The sequence below is a fragment of the Nicotiana tabacum genome, chromosome 17, assembly GCF_000715075.1.
Source record: "Nicotiana tabacum cultivar K326 chromosome 17, ASM71507v2, whole genome shotgun sequence".
Lineage (NCBI taxonomy): Eukaryota > Viridiplantae > Streptophyta > Magnoliopsida > Solanales > Solanaceae > Nicotiana > Nicotiana tabacum.
Window position 1 is genome coordinate 125,285,977 of NC_134096.1, and position 17,335 is coordinate 125,303,311.

The following is a 17,335-nucleotide window of genomic DNA, read 5'->3' on the forward strand; positions in this document are numbered from 1 at the left end:
ATAGTTATTTGGTGGCTTGGAAATAGCTCTTGGCATGTTCGAGGACGAACGTATGTTTAAGTAGGGGAGGATGTAACGACCCAACCGGTTGTTTTGAGAATTTACACTTCGCTCGGTCGTTTACGGGTATGAGTTGCTCCGTATGATGCATATTGACTTATGTGAATCGTCGGTTTTGATTTTCAGGTTATTCATAATCGAATTGGAAGAATGGATTTCATTGTTGAAGCTTTAAATTGGAAGAATTGACCAAGTTTGACCTTTTGTGAATTTGAACCCGGAACGGAATTTTGATTTTTCTTTTAGCTCTGTTGGGTTATTTTGGACTTTGGAGCGCGTCCGGATTGTAATTTGATATTGGGGTCGGATTTCGTTTCCGGAAGTGGGAGTAGGTCTGTAATGTGAGGTGTGGCGTGTGTGCAAAATTTGAGGTCAATCAAATGTAATTTGATAGGTTTCAGCATCGATTTTGGAAGTTGAAGTTTCAAAGTTCATAGATTTCGATTGAGGTGTGATTCGTGTTTTTCGATGTTGTTGGAGAAGATTTGAAGATTCGACTAAGTTCGTATGATGTTATAAGACTTATTGGTATATTTGCTTGGTGTCCCGGGGGCCTCGGGTTGATTTCGGTGGTTAATGGACTTGAAATTTGATTTGAGAAGTTTCTGAAGTTTGAGAGCTACTGGTGTGACTGCACCTGCGGAGGAGGGACTGCAGATGCGATGCCGCAGTTACGGCAGGTTGAGCGCAGGTGCGGAAAGGGTGGAGACCAGCAGGGGTCGTAGGTGCGATGTCTTCTCCGCACCTGCGATAATGCAGATGCGGACCATTGGTCACAGGAGCGGAGGCAGCCGGAGTTAGTTATTTTCACAGGTGCGCCCAGATTTCCGCACCAGTGGATGCGCAGGTGCGAGGTCAGGCACCGCAGGTGCGAAAAAATGCCTGGATAGTGTTAAAAATGTGAGTTTCCGAGATGCTTCGCATTTTATTCAATTTGGAGCTCGGATTTGGTGGCTTTGGAGAAGAAATTTTCCACACAACTTGGGGTAAGTGTTCTCTACTCATTTCTTATCTTATATCACGAATCTACCTTCGTTCTTGGAAATTGGATTGTGAATTTTAAAGAGAAAATTGGGGGGTTTGGCCTAAAGTTTCATAATACGAATTTTTGAGTTTTGAAAATCGAATTGGAGTCGGATTTGAGTAAAACTAGTATGGTTCTCATAATTGAATGGGTTGTTGAATTTTGTAAATTTTGTCGGGTTCCGAGGTACGGGCCCGGGTTGGGCTTTTAGCCAATTTTGGGCTTTTGATTCAAGATTTGATCTTATCAATCGAGACTGGTGCCTTTAGCATTATGTGATGTATTTGAGTTGTTTTTGGTTAGTTTCGAGCCATTAGAACGTGGGAACGCGCGTGATGGCATCTTTGGAGCATCGCTTGTCTTGCTCGGCATTGGTATTGGATTGTTCGAGGTAAGTAACTCTTTTAATCTTGGAGCTGAGGGTATGATACCCCGAAATACGTGTATGTGATTGGTATTGAGGTGACACACATGCTAGGTGATGGGCGTGCACCATGTGAATTGGGACTCTGTTGTTTCCATGGCACTATATAATGGTCCTACTTTGTTGATATCCGTGTTTTCACTATGTGATAAAGTAGTTAAGCTGTCAATCATGCTAGATATCATGTTTAGGCATTATGCCGATACTATTTGGACCCATAGTGGTCATTTACTGTCATCTCACTGATATCATTCGCATTTCGTACTTAGTCATGTTCATGCATTCATATCATATCTCAGTCTTAGTTATTTATTGATACACTATATCATTATTGTCGGGCTAGTTTCATGACATTGTGAGCCCGTGAGTGAGATTGGAGAGATTGATGACTGAGTGAGGTCTGGGCCTATTTGTGAGGATGTTGATATTATAGCACGTGAGTTGTCCGTGCAATTCCGGATGTTGATATTATTGCACGTGATTTGTCCGTGCACCACGTGAGTTGTCCATGCGATTCCATATATTGATATTATGGCACGTGAGTTGTCCGTGCGGATTATAGCGCTTAGGCTGAAAGGATCCCCTCCAGAGTCTGCACACCTCCAGTGAGCGCAGTCGACTATATATGTGGATCGGGCTGCATGCCACAACGGGTATTGTACAACGCTGAGTGATTGAGTGTGCTGAGTATAATGAGAGAGAATGCGAGATAGTCAGATTGAGTACTCTGAGAGTGTGAGTACATGAGCTCATCATCGAGATGCATTGCATTTGACATGCGTACTTGCGATACATGCATAGAGGTGCATTTCCTTCTGCTACCCGGTCTTGGGATCTTTTATGATTTTTACTTGTATCTTGATATGTAGGCATAGAGAAGTATTTTCCTCATGCTATCTGACAATGAAATATCTTACTATTTGTAGAATGGAGTTTTGGGGAAAATCACAGTTTTCAAACTTACTCGTATTTTGGCTTTTTCAGTAAAAGATTTGGATTTTCATTGAGATACTTGAAAGGAAATGCCTATTTTTCTGTAACTGTGAATGGACTGAGCCATTTATTTCTGAGATACTCTTTTGTTACATGCATTATGCTGTTATAAACTGTTGTAGAATATTAGTGTTGGACCCGACCTTTCTGTTAACTCGTCACTACGTTCAACCTAAGGTTAGGTTTGTTACTTATTGAGTACATGGGGTCGGTAGTACTCATATTGCACTTCTGCACCTTGCGTGCAGATGTTGGCTGCTGATGTTGCTGTGTTCGATGGGAGTTGGATCTGAAGATGTACCTGCGTCCCGGATGTAGCTGCCTCTTGTTCGTGATAGCCTTAGATCTATAGCAAGATTCTGTTTATTTACTTTTCAAATAGACGATGTATTTATTCATTTCAGCTTTGTAAATTCTATTCTTAGAAGCTCATGATTTGTACTACCAGTTCTTGGGGAATGTATAAGATTCAGATAATTTCTTTTAATTAATTGTGTCATTAATATTATTGAAATTGAATAGTTATTAGTTGTCTTACCTAGCGGGTTGGGTTAGGTGCCATCACGACTAGTGGATTTTGGGTCGTGACATACATGGGGTCGGTTGTACTCATACTACACTTCAGTACCTTGCGTTCAGACTTTTGGAGCGGAGTTGTTGTTGATGTCGGGAGCTGACCCCGAAGATGTTCGTGCATTTCTAATATAGCTGCCACTTGTCCTTGGTCGCTTTAGCTTTTGTTAATCTGTTTATGTAGCTTTCAAACAGATCGTGTAATTATTTGTGTCAGCTTTGTAAATTCCAAGTCTTAAAAGCTCATGATTTGTACTACCAGTTCTTGGGTTAATGTGTAAAAGTTCAGATAATTCTTCCTTATTTTCCTACAATTTCATTTGGATTGTATTGACTGTTAGTTGTCTTACCTAGCGGGTCGAGTTAGGTGCCATCACGACTAGTGATTTTTGGGCTGTGACAATATTTGGTATAATTTAAACAAAACTGTGCATGCTGCTATACTTTATGTGATGAGTTTCCAGTATATTTAACTGAGTTTTAGATAAAAAATTTAATCAGTACCAGTATAATGTTCAAGGTATACGTTTAAGCTTTTTATATAGCTATACTATAGACTGTACACTCTTACTTTTGATAGATATATGGATTTCGGAGAAACAAAAATTACTATATAAGTGCTGCAAAGTATTTTGTTATAGAAGAAACAAAGATTAGTGTCATTTTGAATTCAAATCAATAAACAAAAAAAATAGTCAGTAATTATATTTTGAGAAACAAGAATACCGAGAAAATTATCCTGGATTACCACCAGTTTTTTGAATGAGGGCATGCAACCTTATTTTATATAATCAATCATTATTTTTCGTGTATTTTCTTGCATAATGATGAACTATTGCTGAATATGTGCAATTTGTTCTGTTATGCCGATATCTTTTGCAACGACCACATCTTGATTCCTTCTTGAATTCTGTACAGGAGACATGTTGATTCTTCTGTCTTCTTCCGAGCATAACTTTTGCATCCGGAGGCTTAGTGATTTCTGATTTAATAGTATCTGGTAAAACCCATGTTGTTGAATCACCTACAAAACTTTCCCTTCATATGTTCTCAACCAAAATTTCCTTGTATAATAGGCAGAGGAAAAACCCGATTTCTTTTGATATATACTGTCAATTGCATGTTCACAGGGTATCTCATCTAGCTGAAATTCAGAACAATCACATGTTCTCTTGTCTAGATCAACAATAAATTCCATACTCCCTTATTTGACTTTAAATTTGAGTCGATCAATCGGCAATACTCTAAATGTAAAAGCTGGTTTAATTTTGTCATCCAATGTTGCTTCTGCCCAATTTGATATTTTGCGGAATATTCCTTCTGCTACTGTCCTTCTTTCATAGAACCAGATTTGCAATTTTTCTTGTATGATATCCATCATTGTTAAAACTGGCAATTCTCTTGCACGTCTCAAAACATTATTCATTGACTCAACAATATTTGTTGTTAGCATATCATATCGTCGTCTTGGACAATGTGAACGAGCCCATTTTCCTGGTGATTCCTCCATTAAATAGTCGAATGTTTTCTTATCAACAATAGCTATTTGGGACATAAAGTCATGAAATTCTGATTGAATGTATACTCTTGCAGCACTTTGAAACAGGTTTATTACAGTGTTTCTCACTCTTCTTTGCTTTAGATTCTTCTCTAAATGATATATGCAAATACCATGGTAGCACTTAGGGAAACAATTTGCAATTCTATTTGCAATGGCCTTGTGTTGATCTGACAAAAACATTAAATTTTTGCGAATGCCAATTGCTTTTCTTAATTCTCTGAAGTACCATTAATATAACTTGTTATTCTCTGAATCCGCTACCCCAAATGCTATGGGAAAATCTGGTTATTTGCATCCTTTGTAACTGTCACTAATAGAACACCTCTATAAGAAATACCAAAATTTTACAACTTTTATTTTTACCTGTTTTCTGCATCTCTCTTAATAGTAGTATATGATCCTGGATTTTTTTGTTCCATCATATACAAATATGATGACAGCTGATCATAATTTTCTTCTGTTGTTCCTCTTAATAAAGATATCCCTTTTTGAATAGCACGCCATGCTTTTCCATAACCAACATCAATTCCATGTGCTATTTTCATTTCTAAAATGACAAACTTAGGCTTTACTTCAGTAGCTATGTCTCTTAAGTTGTAAATCATATAATCTCTTATCACATTTGAAGTCGCTTGTCTTTGATGTGACTTTCTAATGTCAATTGAGCATTCATGTGTTCTCTGAAATTTAACTATTTTAAAGAGTGTTGATTCCTTAATTCTTGAACCTCGAACAGTCCAAACACACTTTTCATCAGTACACACCAAAGAGTATCTTGTATTACTTGATTTTTCAACATAGAACTCAAAGTGATCCTTTATTGCTGCTAAGCAAAAATATCTAATCATAGCATTTTTGTCTTGAAAAACAGACCCTAGTTTTACATCATCCAATGATGCATTTTCCTTTAGTATTATTGATGGAGATTCTTTTGCCTTTCCTTTTGCTTTCCTTTTTCTCCCTTCAATTGTGTGTAGTGTTTCAAAGTGTTGATCTTTTACAGGAATTACACTCTCATTTTCCATTGTAATTTCAGAAATCGGCATGTGTTGCTCTTCTGGTATTTCAGAAATCAGCATGAGTTGCTCTTCTGGAACATTGTGGTTCCCTTCAATAATTGTTGATTGTCAATCTCCATTATTTCATTACCTTCTTGTTGTTGATCTCCATTAAAAGTTTCAGAAAGTAATTCTGATATATCAACAACAAATTTGCAGCCTTTGTAGTATGGATCGTTTCTTAAAAGCATCATACATGAAGTAAGTTCTTCATCTTTTGTTACATGTATTCCCTTGCCAGTACCTAGGTTGATATTAAGCTATGCTATTGTTTCAAACTTGTTCCTGTCGAACTCTATAACTTCACAAATCTTATTAATGAATTCCTCAAATGAAGTCCCATCATTTATAAGCAGAAGCTTCATTTTTGTAATGATCTGGCCATTTGTTTTGAGCTCTAGCATGTCGTTCGGCAGTTTGAAGCCTTGAGCAGCTTCACTTAAGGTATTACGACTTGTACACGTGGTCGGAATTGAATTTCGGGAAGTTCGGGGTTGGTTTGGAAAGAACATTCTCATTACAGATGTTTTAAGTTGGAAGAATTTACTAAGGTGTGATTTTTGAGTAAACAACCTTGGAATCAGGATTTGAAGGTTCCAACAGGTTCGTATGATGATTTTGGACTTGGGCGTATGTCCGAATCGGGTTTTAAATACTCGGGAGCATTTCGGCGCCTATTGTGGAAAGTTGGCATTTTGGGAGGATTTCATAAATTTGGGTTGAAGTGCATTTCAATGTTATCGATGTCCGTTTGGGATTCTGAGCCTAAGAATAGTTCTGTATGGTGGTTCTAGAATTAGGCGAGCGTCTAGAAATGGATTTGGAGGTTCGTAGGTCGTTTCGGGGTCATTTGGCGAAAAATGGAAATTTGATATTTTTGGAAAGTTCGATCGAGGGTAGACTTTTTGATATTGGATTCCGGTTCTGGAAGCTAGAATAGGTCTGTAATGTCATTTAATACTTGCACGCAAAATTTGGCGTCATTCCGAGTTAATTTGATAGGAATCAGACGCACGAGAGTATTTTTTAGAAGTTTTTGATTTCGTGAGTTAATCCATGCGTTTTGGTGTCTGATTCATGGGCTTTGATGTTATTTCAGTGTTTCGATCACTCGAGCGAGTTTGTATGATGTTGTTAGACTTTTGTGGGTGTTTGGTGTTGTCACGCCCCATCCTCGGGAGGCGCGACTGACGCTCAACTGAGTGAACCCGGTCGAGCAAGCATGTTAGATACTTTCTACCCAACTCACCCATGATCAAGAAAAGACATGACTTCATAAATTATACAGTAGGAAGTTCATACATACAATACTAATTCGTTTTCATTAGCCATTGCGCATTTAAGTCTCAAAATACACATTTCTTATAGTTCGAGTGGAACAAGTAATCAATCACGACATAACTGGTTTAACATTCCCAACACCCATATACAACCCACATAGTGTCTATGGAGACTCTAAAGATACAAAAGAGAGTAAAGATGGTGCCGATAACAGGGCCCCGACTATACCTAAAAAAGTGACCACAATATAAACAAAAAGGTACAATACTTAACCCCAGAATGAAATGGGGCTCACTGAGTCCGCTGAGAAGAGGATGCAGTACTATCTATGATCAACATTGTCTGATATGTAACCACCTGAATCCATTTAAAGATGTAGCTTCCCCGTCAAAAGGGACGTTAGTACCGTCAAATAGCACTAGTATGTAAATGTAAACACCATCTCAATAGAATGAATAATAATACAAGAGGAACAGTCAAGAATTCAATAAGGGCTTCAAATAATATTAAAACATCAAGTTAAGGATCACATAGCTTTTTAAGTCAATTCCCGCATTATTAGGCTGGATGGTTTTTGTCACGACCCGAAATTCCCACTTTCGGATCGTGATAGCGCCTAACATTTCACTTGCTAGGAAAGCCAACATTAGAATAATATTAACCAATTTTTAAACAATCTTCAAATTACTAATAATCAAAGAAACAAATGCAGAAGCAAAGTTTGAAATATAGTGAAATAATCCATAAAAATGACGGTGTCTAAATACCATCCCAGAATTGGTGTCACAAGTGCACGTGCTTCTAGAATAATACAAATAACGGTCTGAATAAAATAAAGTTGTCTGGAAATAAACAAACAACTAAAGTACAATAGACGGGGACTTTAGAACTGAGAACGCCATGCAGTTATACCTCAAGTCTCCTCCGAGTAGCTGAAATCCGAGCAAGTCTATGGTACGCCGCTGGGACCAACTCCAAAATCTGCACAAGAAGTGCAGAGTGTAGTATCAGTACAACCGACCCCATGTACTGGTAAGTGCTGAGCCTAACCTCGACGAAGTAGTGACGAGGCTAAGGCGGGTCACTTACATTACCTGTACGCAATATTAGTAACAACAACAATAATAGAAATAAATCAGGTAGCTCATTTATAATAGTTTGTACGCAGACCTTACCCCTACCCTAGGATAGAGAGGCTGTTTCCGATAGACCCTCGGCTCCCTCCTTCCAAGAACTCCCCACCTTGCTCTTGGGGTGACTCGAACTAAACAATAAATCAAGTAACTCGTTTATAATAATTGAAGCCAACTCAGCAGTCATAACCAATTATTATTTCCATCAATTCTGTTGCAGCCTGCAACCCTCTCTCACAATATATACACATTCAATTCTGTTGCAACGTGCAACCCGCTCTCACAATATATTCACATTCATTTCTGTTGCAGCGTGCAACCCGCTCTCACAATATATTCATTTTAGTAAGTCTGTTGCGGCTTGCAACCCGATCCTCCAATATGGACTTTTAATAAGTCTGTTGCGGCGTGCAACCCGATCCTCCAATATGGACTTTTAATAAGTCCGTTGCGGCGTGCAACCCGATCCTCCAATATATTCATTATAATTAATTATGTTGCGGCGTGCAACTCGATCCTCCAATATATTCATTATAATCAATTCTTATAGAAGAAATTTTTCCAGTAAATGCAACAATTAATATAAAATTATAAGACAACAAGCATACAATAATTATGATTTAATTATGATGCGGCGTGCAACCCGATCCTCCAATATATTCATTATAATTAATTCTGTTGCGGCGTGCAACCCGCTCCTCCAACATATTCGTTTACCAATTCTTATAGAAGAAATTTTCCCAATAAATATAACAATTAATATAAAATTTTAAGACAACAAGCATACAATAATTATGATTTAATCATGAAACAAACAATGACAAATGGCAAATTATTATGGAAATCAGGGAGAAAATAGGCAGTTTAATATTTAATATGCTAAATGTTAAATAACAATTAAAACACATAATTCAAATAGCATGTAACAACTAATGTATTCAAGAATTAATATTTGACAAAGAATAGGAGAGAAATAATTTTTATAATAATTATTTTATGATTCAAAACAATTTATGATTTTTCAAGTAAGCAGACAAACAATTAATTTGACGACGTATAGACACTCGTCACCTCGCCTATACGTCGTTCACATGCAAGTCACATAACAAATAATTTAAGGATTCTATTCCCTCAAGTCAAGGTTAACCACGACACTTACCTCGCTTTGCAAATTCCAATCAATTACTCGACCACAGTTTTTCCTTTAAAATTTGTCTCCAAAAGCTTCAAATCTATTCACAAACAATTCAATATACTCAATACGAATCATAGGAATTAATTCCATATGAATTTATTAATTTTCCGAATAAAATCTGAAATTCATTAAAATATTCGGTAGTGGTTCCCACGTCTCAAATCTCGGAAACACTTACGAAATCCGAACACCCATTCCGATACGATTTCAACCATACAAAATTTATCCAATTCCGATGTCAAATGGACCTTCAAATCTTAAATTTTCATTTTTGGAAGATTTTATAAAGAACTCTGATTTTTCTTCCCTATATTCATGGATTCATGATGTAAATGAGTATGGATTCATGAAATATAATCAATATAGGATAAGGAACACTTACCCCAATGTTTTCCCATGAAAATTGCCCAAATATCGCCTTACCCGAGCTCAGAAATGGAAAAGGGTTGAAAATAGGACGAATCCCATTTTCCAAAACTTAAGTTCTGTTTCTGGAACTTTTACCCTTCGCGAACGCGGTCAGTGCCTCGCGTTCGCGAAGCACAAATTTGTGATGTCCAATTTTACTCTTCGCAAACGAGAGGGCTACCTCGCGAACGCGATGCTTGCCTGTCTTGTCCTTCGTGAACGCGAGATGCCCTTCGCGAACGCGAAGGCCATTTTCCTGGCCAACCCCTTTCCCTTCGCGAATGCGAGGCTTCGATCGCGAACGCAAAGCTTTGCACCTCGATCCCTTCGTGAACGCGTTCCCTCTTTCGCGAACGCGAAGCACAATTCCATTTGTCTCCAATTTCTTCTTCGCGAACGCGAGACCTCTCTCGCGAACGCGAGACCCCTCTCGTGAATGCGAAGAAGGATACCAGAAGCAGATTTCTATAGTTTTTCCAAGTCCAAAAATGATCTTTTAACCCTCCGAAACTCACCTGATCCCTCGGGGTTTCAAACCAAACATGCACACAAGTCCAAAACCCTCATACGAACTTGCTCGCGTGATCAAATCACCAAAATAACCCCTTGAACTACGAATCAGACACCAAATCAAAGGAAGTTTTTAAGAAAACTTTAAAACTTATATTTTTACAACCGGACATCTGACTCACATCAAGCTTTCAAGCTTTTAATTTTTCATAAAAATTCCATATCTCGGGATAGGGACCTCGAAATTCGATTCCGAGCATATGCCCAAGTCCCAAATTATGATACAGACCTACCAGAATTTTCAAAACACTGATCCGGGTCCGTTTGCTCGAAATGTTGACCAAAGTCAACTCAATTGAGTTTTTAAAGATCTATTTCATATTTTAATCCATTTTTCACATAAAAACTTTTTGAAAAATTATACGGACTACGCACGCAAGTCAAGGAATGATAAATGGTGCTTTTCGAGGTCATAGAACACAGAATTACTTATTAAATTTAAAGATAACATTTTGGGTCATCACAGTTTTTAGTGCCAATATGCCACAATGCACAATACCACTATGTTCTTATACGGAGTCCGATCTCAGCCCGATCGGCTAGGCCATCTCATTTGAGACATCAACCATTTTCACAATTTCATCCACAATACCATCGTGTTCTTTCACGGAGTCCGATCTTGACCCGATGAGCTAGGCCATCTAATTTGAGACATCAACAATATTCACAATTTGGTACACAATACCACCGTGTTCTTACACGGAGTCCGATCTCGGCTCAATCGGCTAGGCCGTCTCATTTGAGACATCACCCTTTTTCAATTAGTCATCTATTCATATTTCTTTCCCCTCTTTCCAATACAATGGCACGAGTGGCCCCAATTATAAAGTTATTCTTGGCGCTTGGCCGTATTTCATGATTCAAGTTCTTTTCCACATTCCAACATTATTGTTATCATCAATAACAACACGATGTGATGACTCAAAAGGGCATCTTATATTTTAGAACTCGATTATTCGCTCTTAAGCCTTAAAAATCTCATTTTTACCCTCCTCGATCTGCGTGCACAATCAGGGTATTGGCGCGGAAGGCTTATATGTTAAACATTGATGAAAATAAGAAGTTTTGCCTTAAAAGTTAATTTTATTTGACTTCGGTCAACATATTTGGTAAACGGGTCCGAATCCGTGTTTTGACTGTCTCGGTGGGTCCATATCGAATTATGGGATCTGGGCGTATGCCCGAAATCAAATTCAGAGGTCAATAGCTTGAGTTATGAATTTTTGATGAAAAATTAAAAGTATGAAAATTAATTATTTTTAAGAATTGGTTGATGTTTTGCCTTGTTGATATCGGGTTTGTATTTTGGTTCTGGAGTCCGTTATAGGTCCAATATAATATTTATGACTTATCTGTGAAATTGGGTGTGAAACGAAGTTGGTTTAACGTGATTCAGATGTCCGGTTGTGAAGATAGGAATTTTAAAGTGTTCTTGAGAATTTTATTTGCTTTGGTGCTAAATTCGTAGTTGTAGGTGTTATTTTGGAGATTTTATCGCACGAGCGAGTTCGTATGATATTTTTATACTTGTGTGCATGTTTGGTTTGGAGCCCCTAGGGCTCGCGTGAGTTTCGGATAGGCCACAAGATGTTTGGACTTTGGAAAATCTGGTTTTTTGCAGATTCTGGTGCCTTCTGGTTTCCTTCTTTGCATTTGCGAAGGCACTCTCGCGAACGCGAAGTAGAAACTGGGATGGCTGATCTTTTTACTCTTCACGAACGTGAAGGCCTGGTCGTGAACGCGAAGTGATGGGGGATTTACCCTTTGCGAACGCGACCGGCTCATCACGAACACGAAGCATTTGGGACCTGGGGGAGGGTCGGTCTTTCCTTCATCGTGAACGCGGGCAATGTCTCGCGAACGCGAAGGCTAGGGGGGAGTAGCTTTCGCGAACGCGAGAAAGATCTTGCGAACGTGAAGGCTTGGCAGCCTATATTCTTCGTGAATGCGACAGTGTTCTCGCGAATGCTATGAACAATGTCGCCCAACACTTAAAACAGAATCAAAACGGGACTTAAGCCATAAATTCATTTTTTTCAAAAACCAATCGGGCTAGAGGCAATATGCAAGAGATAAGTTCTTTCCCAAAGTGTTGGTAAGTGATTCTAAACGATTTTCTTTCAATTTCCCATTTCATTTCATAAATTTTCAACCAAAAATCTAGAGTTTTCATGGTAGAATTAGTGGTTTTTGGTAGAAACTAGGGATTTCTGAAATTTGGGGATTTAGACCTCAAATTGAGGTCGGATTCCAAAACCAATTATATATCCGGGCTCAGGGGTGAATGGGTAAATAGATTTTGGTCCTAACCTCGGGTTTTGACCAAGTGGGCCCGAGGTCGATTTTTGAATTTTTGGAGGAAAATTTGGGAAATCTAAATTTATGCAATGTAATTAACTCTAGCATTATTTGATATTATTGAGTCATTTTTGAATAGATACGAGTGGTTTGGAGGTGGATTCTAGAGCAAAAGTTGTAATTGAGTATTGAGTGGCTTTCAGAGCGAGGTAAGTGTTGTGTCTAACTTTGACTTGAGGGAATTAGGAACCTCAAACTATTTGTTATGTGAAATTCATGTGAGCGGCGTATATGTGAGGTAATGAGTACTTATGCACCGCCAATTTACCTGTTTTCCCTGTTTCTTCCATTTTTCTTATATTGTCTCTTTCCTATGCCTAATTGCTACGTGTTTATACTAGTGTTGTTAAATTGATCGTTCTTATCATGTTTACGGATTTTTTAGTGATAATTTAGTATTTATGTCAAAGTTGAGATTGATATTGTGGAACCAAATGTTGAAGTAAGGTTTGTACTTGTTATTTTATCTCCTTGTTGTTAATTGTTCATTGCATTATGGTAAGGGAGAGTGTTAATGCACGAAAGGTGATGCCGTGCCATATTGTGAGTGCTAATGCACAAAGGGTGATGTCGTGCCATCTTGTGAGTGTAAAAGCATGAAGGGTGATGCCATGCCATCTTGTTAGTGTAAAATCACGAAGGGTGATGTCGTTCCATATTGTGAGTGTTAATGCACGAAGGGTGATGTCGTGCCATGATATGAGAGTTAATGCACGAAGGGTGATGCCGTGCCATTTCTATTGATTTTATGGTGAGTTTGAGAGTAAAAGCACGAAGGGTGATGCCCTGCATTTAATTTTCCTTTATTGTATTCGCTTTTTCTGTTGATTCATCATTTTTTTGTTGTTCCAATTATCATTTTGCTGTAGTTCTTTATCTCGTATTTCCCCCAGCATGTTTCCCCATCCCGATATTTCATGTCTAGCTCTTCATTACTGTTATTTGTATATCCACTGTTAAATTATGCAGGTTTATTTGTAGGTGCCTTGCCTTAGCCTCGTCACAACTTTGTCGATATTAGGCTCGACACTTACCAGTACATGGGGTCAGTTGTACTAATACTGCGCTCTGCACTTTCTGTGTAGATTTTGGTACCGACTCGGTTTGATCGATATTTTTACTATTGGATCGCTATCCGGAGACTCAAGGTAGATCTGTCAGCATCCACAGACATTGAAGTCCCCGTCTATCTTTTCTGTTCTACTGTTTCTTTCATTCAAACATTGTATTTATTCTAGACCATTACTTGTAGGGAATTCTAGAATGCTCGTGAATTGTGACTCCAGATCCAGGTGGTAGTAATTAATGCAGTTATTATATTATTCCGCACTCACTATATTTCATCTTAGCAAATTGTGGTTAATTACTGAATGGATTAAGGATTGGTTTAATGATTTTCTACTGTTGGCTTGCCTAGCAAGTGAAATGTTAGGCGCCATCACGGTCTCGACGGTGGGAATTTTGGGTCATGACAAGTTGGTATCAGAGCTCTAGCTTTCCTAGGTCTCACGATTCACGAGAAAGCTTAGTAGAGTCTGGAGGATCGGTACGGAGATGTCTGTGCTTATCTTCCAGAGGCTATGAAGTTTAGGAACAATTTTCACTTCTATTCTTCTCTGTCGTGCGATGTTGTTTTCTCAATACTTATTGAACATTTCTACTCTTATTCTATCACAGATGGCGAGAACATGTACTGCTTCCTCAGCTGAGCAGCAGCCAGAGCCTCCAGTGGCAGCTCCTACAAGGGGTAGAGGTCGAGGCCGAGGCAGGGGCAGGGCTCAGTTTAGAGCCCGAGTAGCAGCCTCAGCAGTGGAGCCTCAGATAGAGCTTGACGAGGAGGTTCCAGCCCAGACTATTCCTGCCGGGCCAGCTCAGGTTCCGGAGGGGTTCATTGCCACCCCAGTACTTTAGGACGCTTTGGTCCGTTTGGTGGGCCTTATGGATAGTGTGGCCTAGACTGGCGCATTTCCCATGGCACCAGTCGTCTCTCAGGCTGGGGGAGGAACCCAGACTCCCACTACTCCCACTCCGGAGCAGATAGCTCTCCAGTATCAGGCTCCGGCAGCTAAGCCAGTTGGAGTAGTTCATCCGGTTGTTGAGGCACAGGCCGGCGATGGGCCAGCTATGTCTTCTGAGGCTTTGTGGAGATTGGACAGGTTTACCAAGCTCTTCCCAGTTCACTTCAGTGGTGCTACTTCAGAGGATCCGTAGGAGTATCTTGAAAGCCGTCACGAGGTTCTACGGAACATGGGCATAGTGGAGAGCAATAGGGCCGATTTTGCTGCATTTCAGATGACTGGTTCCACCAAGAAATGATGGAAAGATTATTTGTTGACCAGACCAGATGGGTCGCCTGCTCTTACTTGGAACCAGTTCTCTCAACTCTTCCTAGAGAAGTTTCTGCCTATCACATTGAGAGAGGAGTATCGCCGTCAATTTGAGCGTCTCCAGCAGGGCTGTAACGACCCGACTTATCATTTTAATAATTAACGCCCCGTTCAGTGACTTAAGTTTTCTAGAAGCTTCACAATATTTATTATGACCCGTGGGTGTGGTCGAGTTTGATTTACTGAAAATTCGGAATTTAATTAAAAGAACAATCCTTATTTGGAAGCTTAAATCGAAAGAGTTGACCAGAGAGTTGACTTTTGAGAAAACGATCTCGGAATAGAATTTAGATGATATCAATAGCTTGGTATGATGATTTCGGACTTCGGTGTATGTCCAGATTCGGATTTGGAAGTCCGTAGGACAATTCGACGCATTTTGGCAAAAGTTGGAAAATATAAGATTTTTGGAAAGTCCTACCGAAGGGTGAATTTTTTATAATGAGGTCGGATTTCGATTCCGGAAATGGGAATAGCTCCATTACGTCAATTATGACATGTGTGCAAAATCTGAAGTCATTCCGGATTAATTTGATACATTTCGACGCAAAATATAGAAGTTGCAAGATTTGAAAACTCATAAATCAATTCGATGTGCGATTCATAATTTTGGCGTTGTTTGACGTATTTTGAAGCCTCGACTAAGTTCGTATTTCATTTTGGGACATGTTGGTATATTTGGTTAAAGTCCCGAGGAACTCAGGTGGATTTTGGATGGTTAACAAATCAAATTTTAGATATTTGGAATTTTAGATATTTGGAGAAGCTGGAAAATCTGGACAGATGATGCAATCGCTTCTGCGATGTCCTGGTCGTAGAAGCAACCCCGCAGAAGTGACCCCGCATAAGCGAGGTATTTCTCGTAGAAGCGACGGAAGGATAGCTGGAGAGAAGGCCGCAGATGCGACAACAATTGCGCAGAAGCGCAAGCGTAGGTGCGGCCACTGTGCTCGCAGAAGCTGAGACAGCGCAAGTGCGCATCTTGGTTCCAAAAGTGAGGCCACTGATGCGGAAATTAGTCCGCATTTGCGAAATTGGGCAGAAACATTTATGGACCAAAAATGGCCATTTCGCCATTTTCGATTGAGATTTTGGAGCTCAGTTTTGGGCGATTTTGGAGGAGTTCTTTAAGAATTTGACTTGGGTAAGTATTCTACATCCTAAAGTGATTATATTTCATGAATCTATGATTATATTCATCATTTATTCGGATTTAATTGGAGGAAATTAAATATTTTGTAAAATCTTCCAAAAATAAAAAATTAAGATTTAGAGGTCGAGTTGTTATTGGAATTCGATAAAATTGGTATGGTTGAACTCTGTCACGACCCAAAATCCCACCACAGGCGTCGTGATGGCACCTAGTCTCTAAGACTAGGTAAGCTGATTTTAATTACATTTTGAAGCTATTTGTTTTTGAAACTAACAGCGGAAATAATTACAATATACAACCTCCCAAGACTGGTAGTACTGAGTCACGAATTCTAACTGAATACATGAAATGATCACGAAGACCGAATATACAATACTGTTTGATTATAAATTAACAGTACAATGAAATAAAAAGACTCCATGGGACTGCGACGACTAAGCAGCTCTACCTTGAATTCTTACGATCCCGCTTTAACTCTACTCAAGTCTGATGTCTCCAATACCTGGCTCTGCACAAAAATGTGCAGAAGTGTAGTATGAGTACACCACGGTCGGTACCCAGTAAGTATCAAGACTAACCTCTGTGGAGTAGAGACGAGGTACAGTCATGACACTCACTAGTCTAATAACCTGTGCAAATATAATATACAAAATAATAGGAAACAAATAACAATAAGGGCAACATAAAACAACCAGTGATGTGCACATTAAGACAATAAAATCACCATTAATATCGCTCAACAATTGATAAATACATTTACACCCACTTAGATCAAGTTCTTCAATTAAATATCTTTCACACATAATTCTTACGAATAAATATCTTCAAATATAATTTCCTTAAATAAATATCTTTCAAATACAATTCTTTCATATAATTCTTTTTGAATAAAAATCATTCCAAATAAATATTTTGAATATAATTGTTTCAATTAAAATTCACCATGTGACACCTCATTTCAAAATCATAAAAATACGGGTCTCAGCCCATTTTTATATTTTTCGTAAACACGAGTCTTAACCCATTTTTCATGTTTCCACGGCACCTCGTGCCCATAATTAAATCATCATATTTCACCGGCACCTCGTGCCCTTATTTCATATCACAAGTGCACGGACAACTCACTTGCCAAATATCATTATCATTTCATCATAGCA

General features: G+C 38.8%; 1 protein-coding gene across 1 annotated transcript; it reads right to left on the reverse strand.

Annotated features, from left to right (window-relative positions):
- Window positions 1–4,278: 4,278 nt before the first annotated feature.
- LOC142172096 (uncharacterized) lies at window positions 4,279–6,058 on the reverse strand. Its single transcript, XM_075235869.1, has 4 exons — window positions 5,973–6,058; window positions 5,785–5,873; window positions 4,999–5,743; window positions 4,279–4,852 (listed from the first exon to the last, which is right to left on the reverse strand). Exons 1-4 carry the CDS (start codon window positions 6,056–6,058, stop codon window positions 4,279–4,281), a joined length of 1,494 nt encoding a protein of 497 aa, XP_075091970.1.
- Window positions 6,059–17,335: the final 11,277 nt, after the last annotated feature.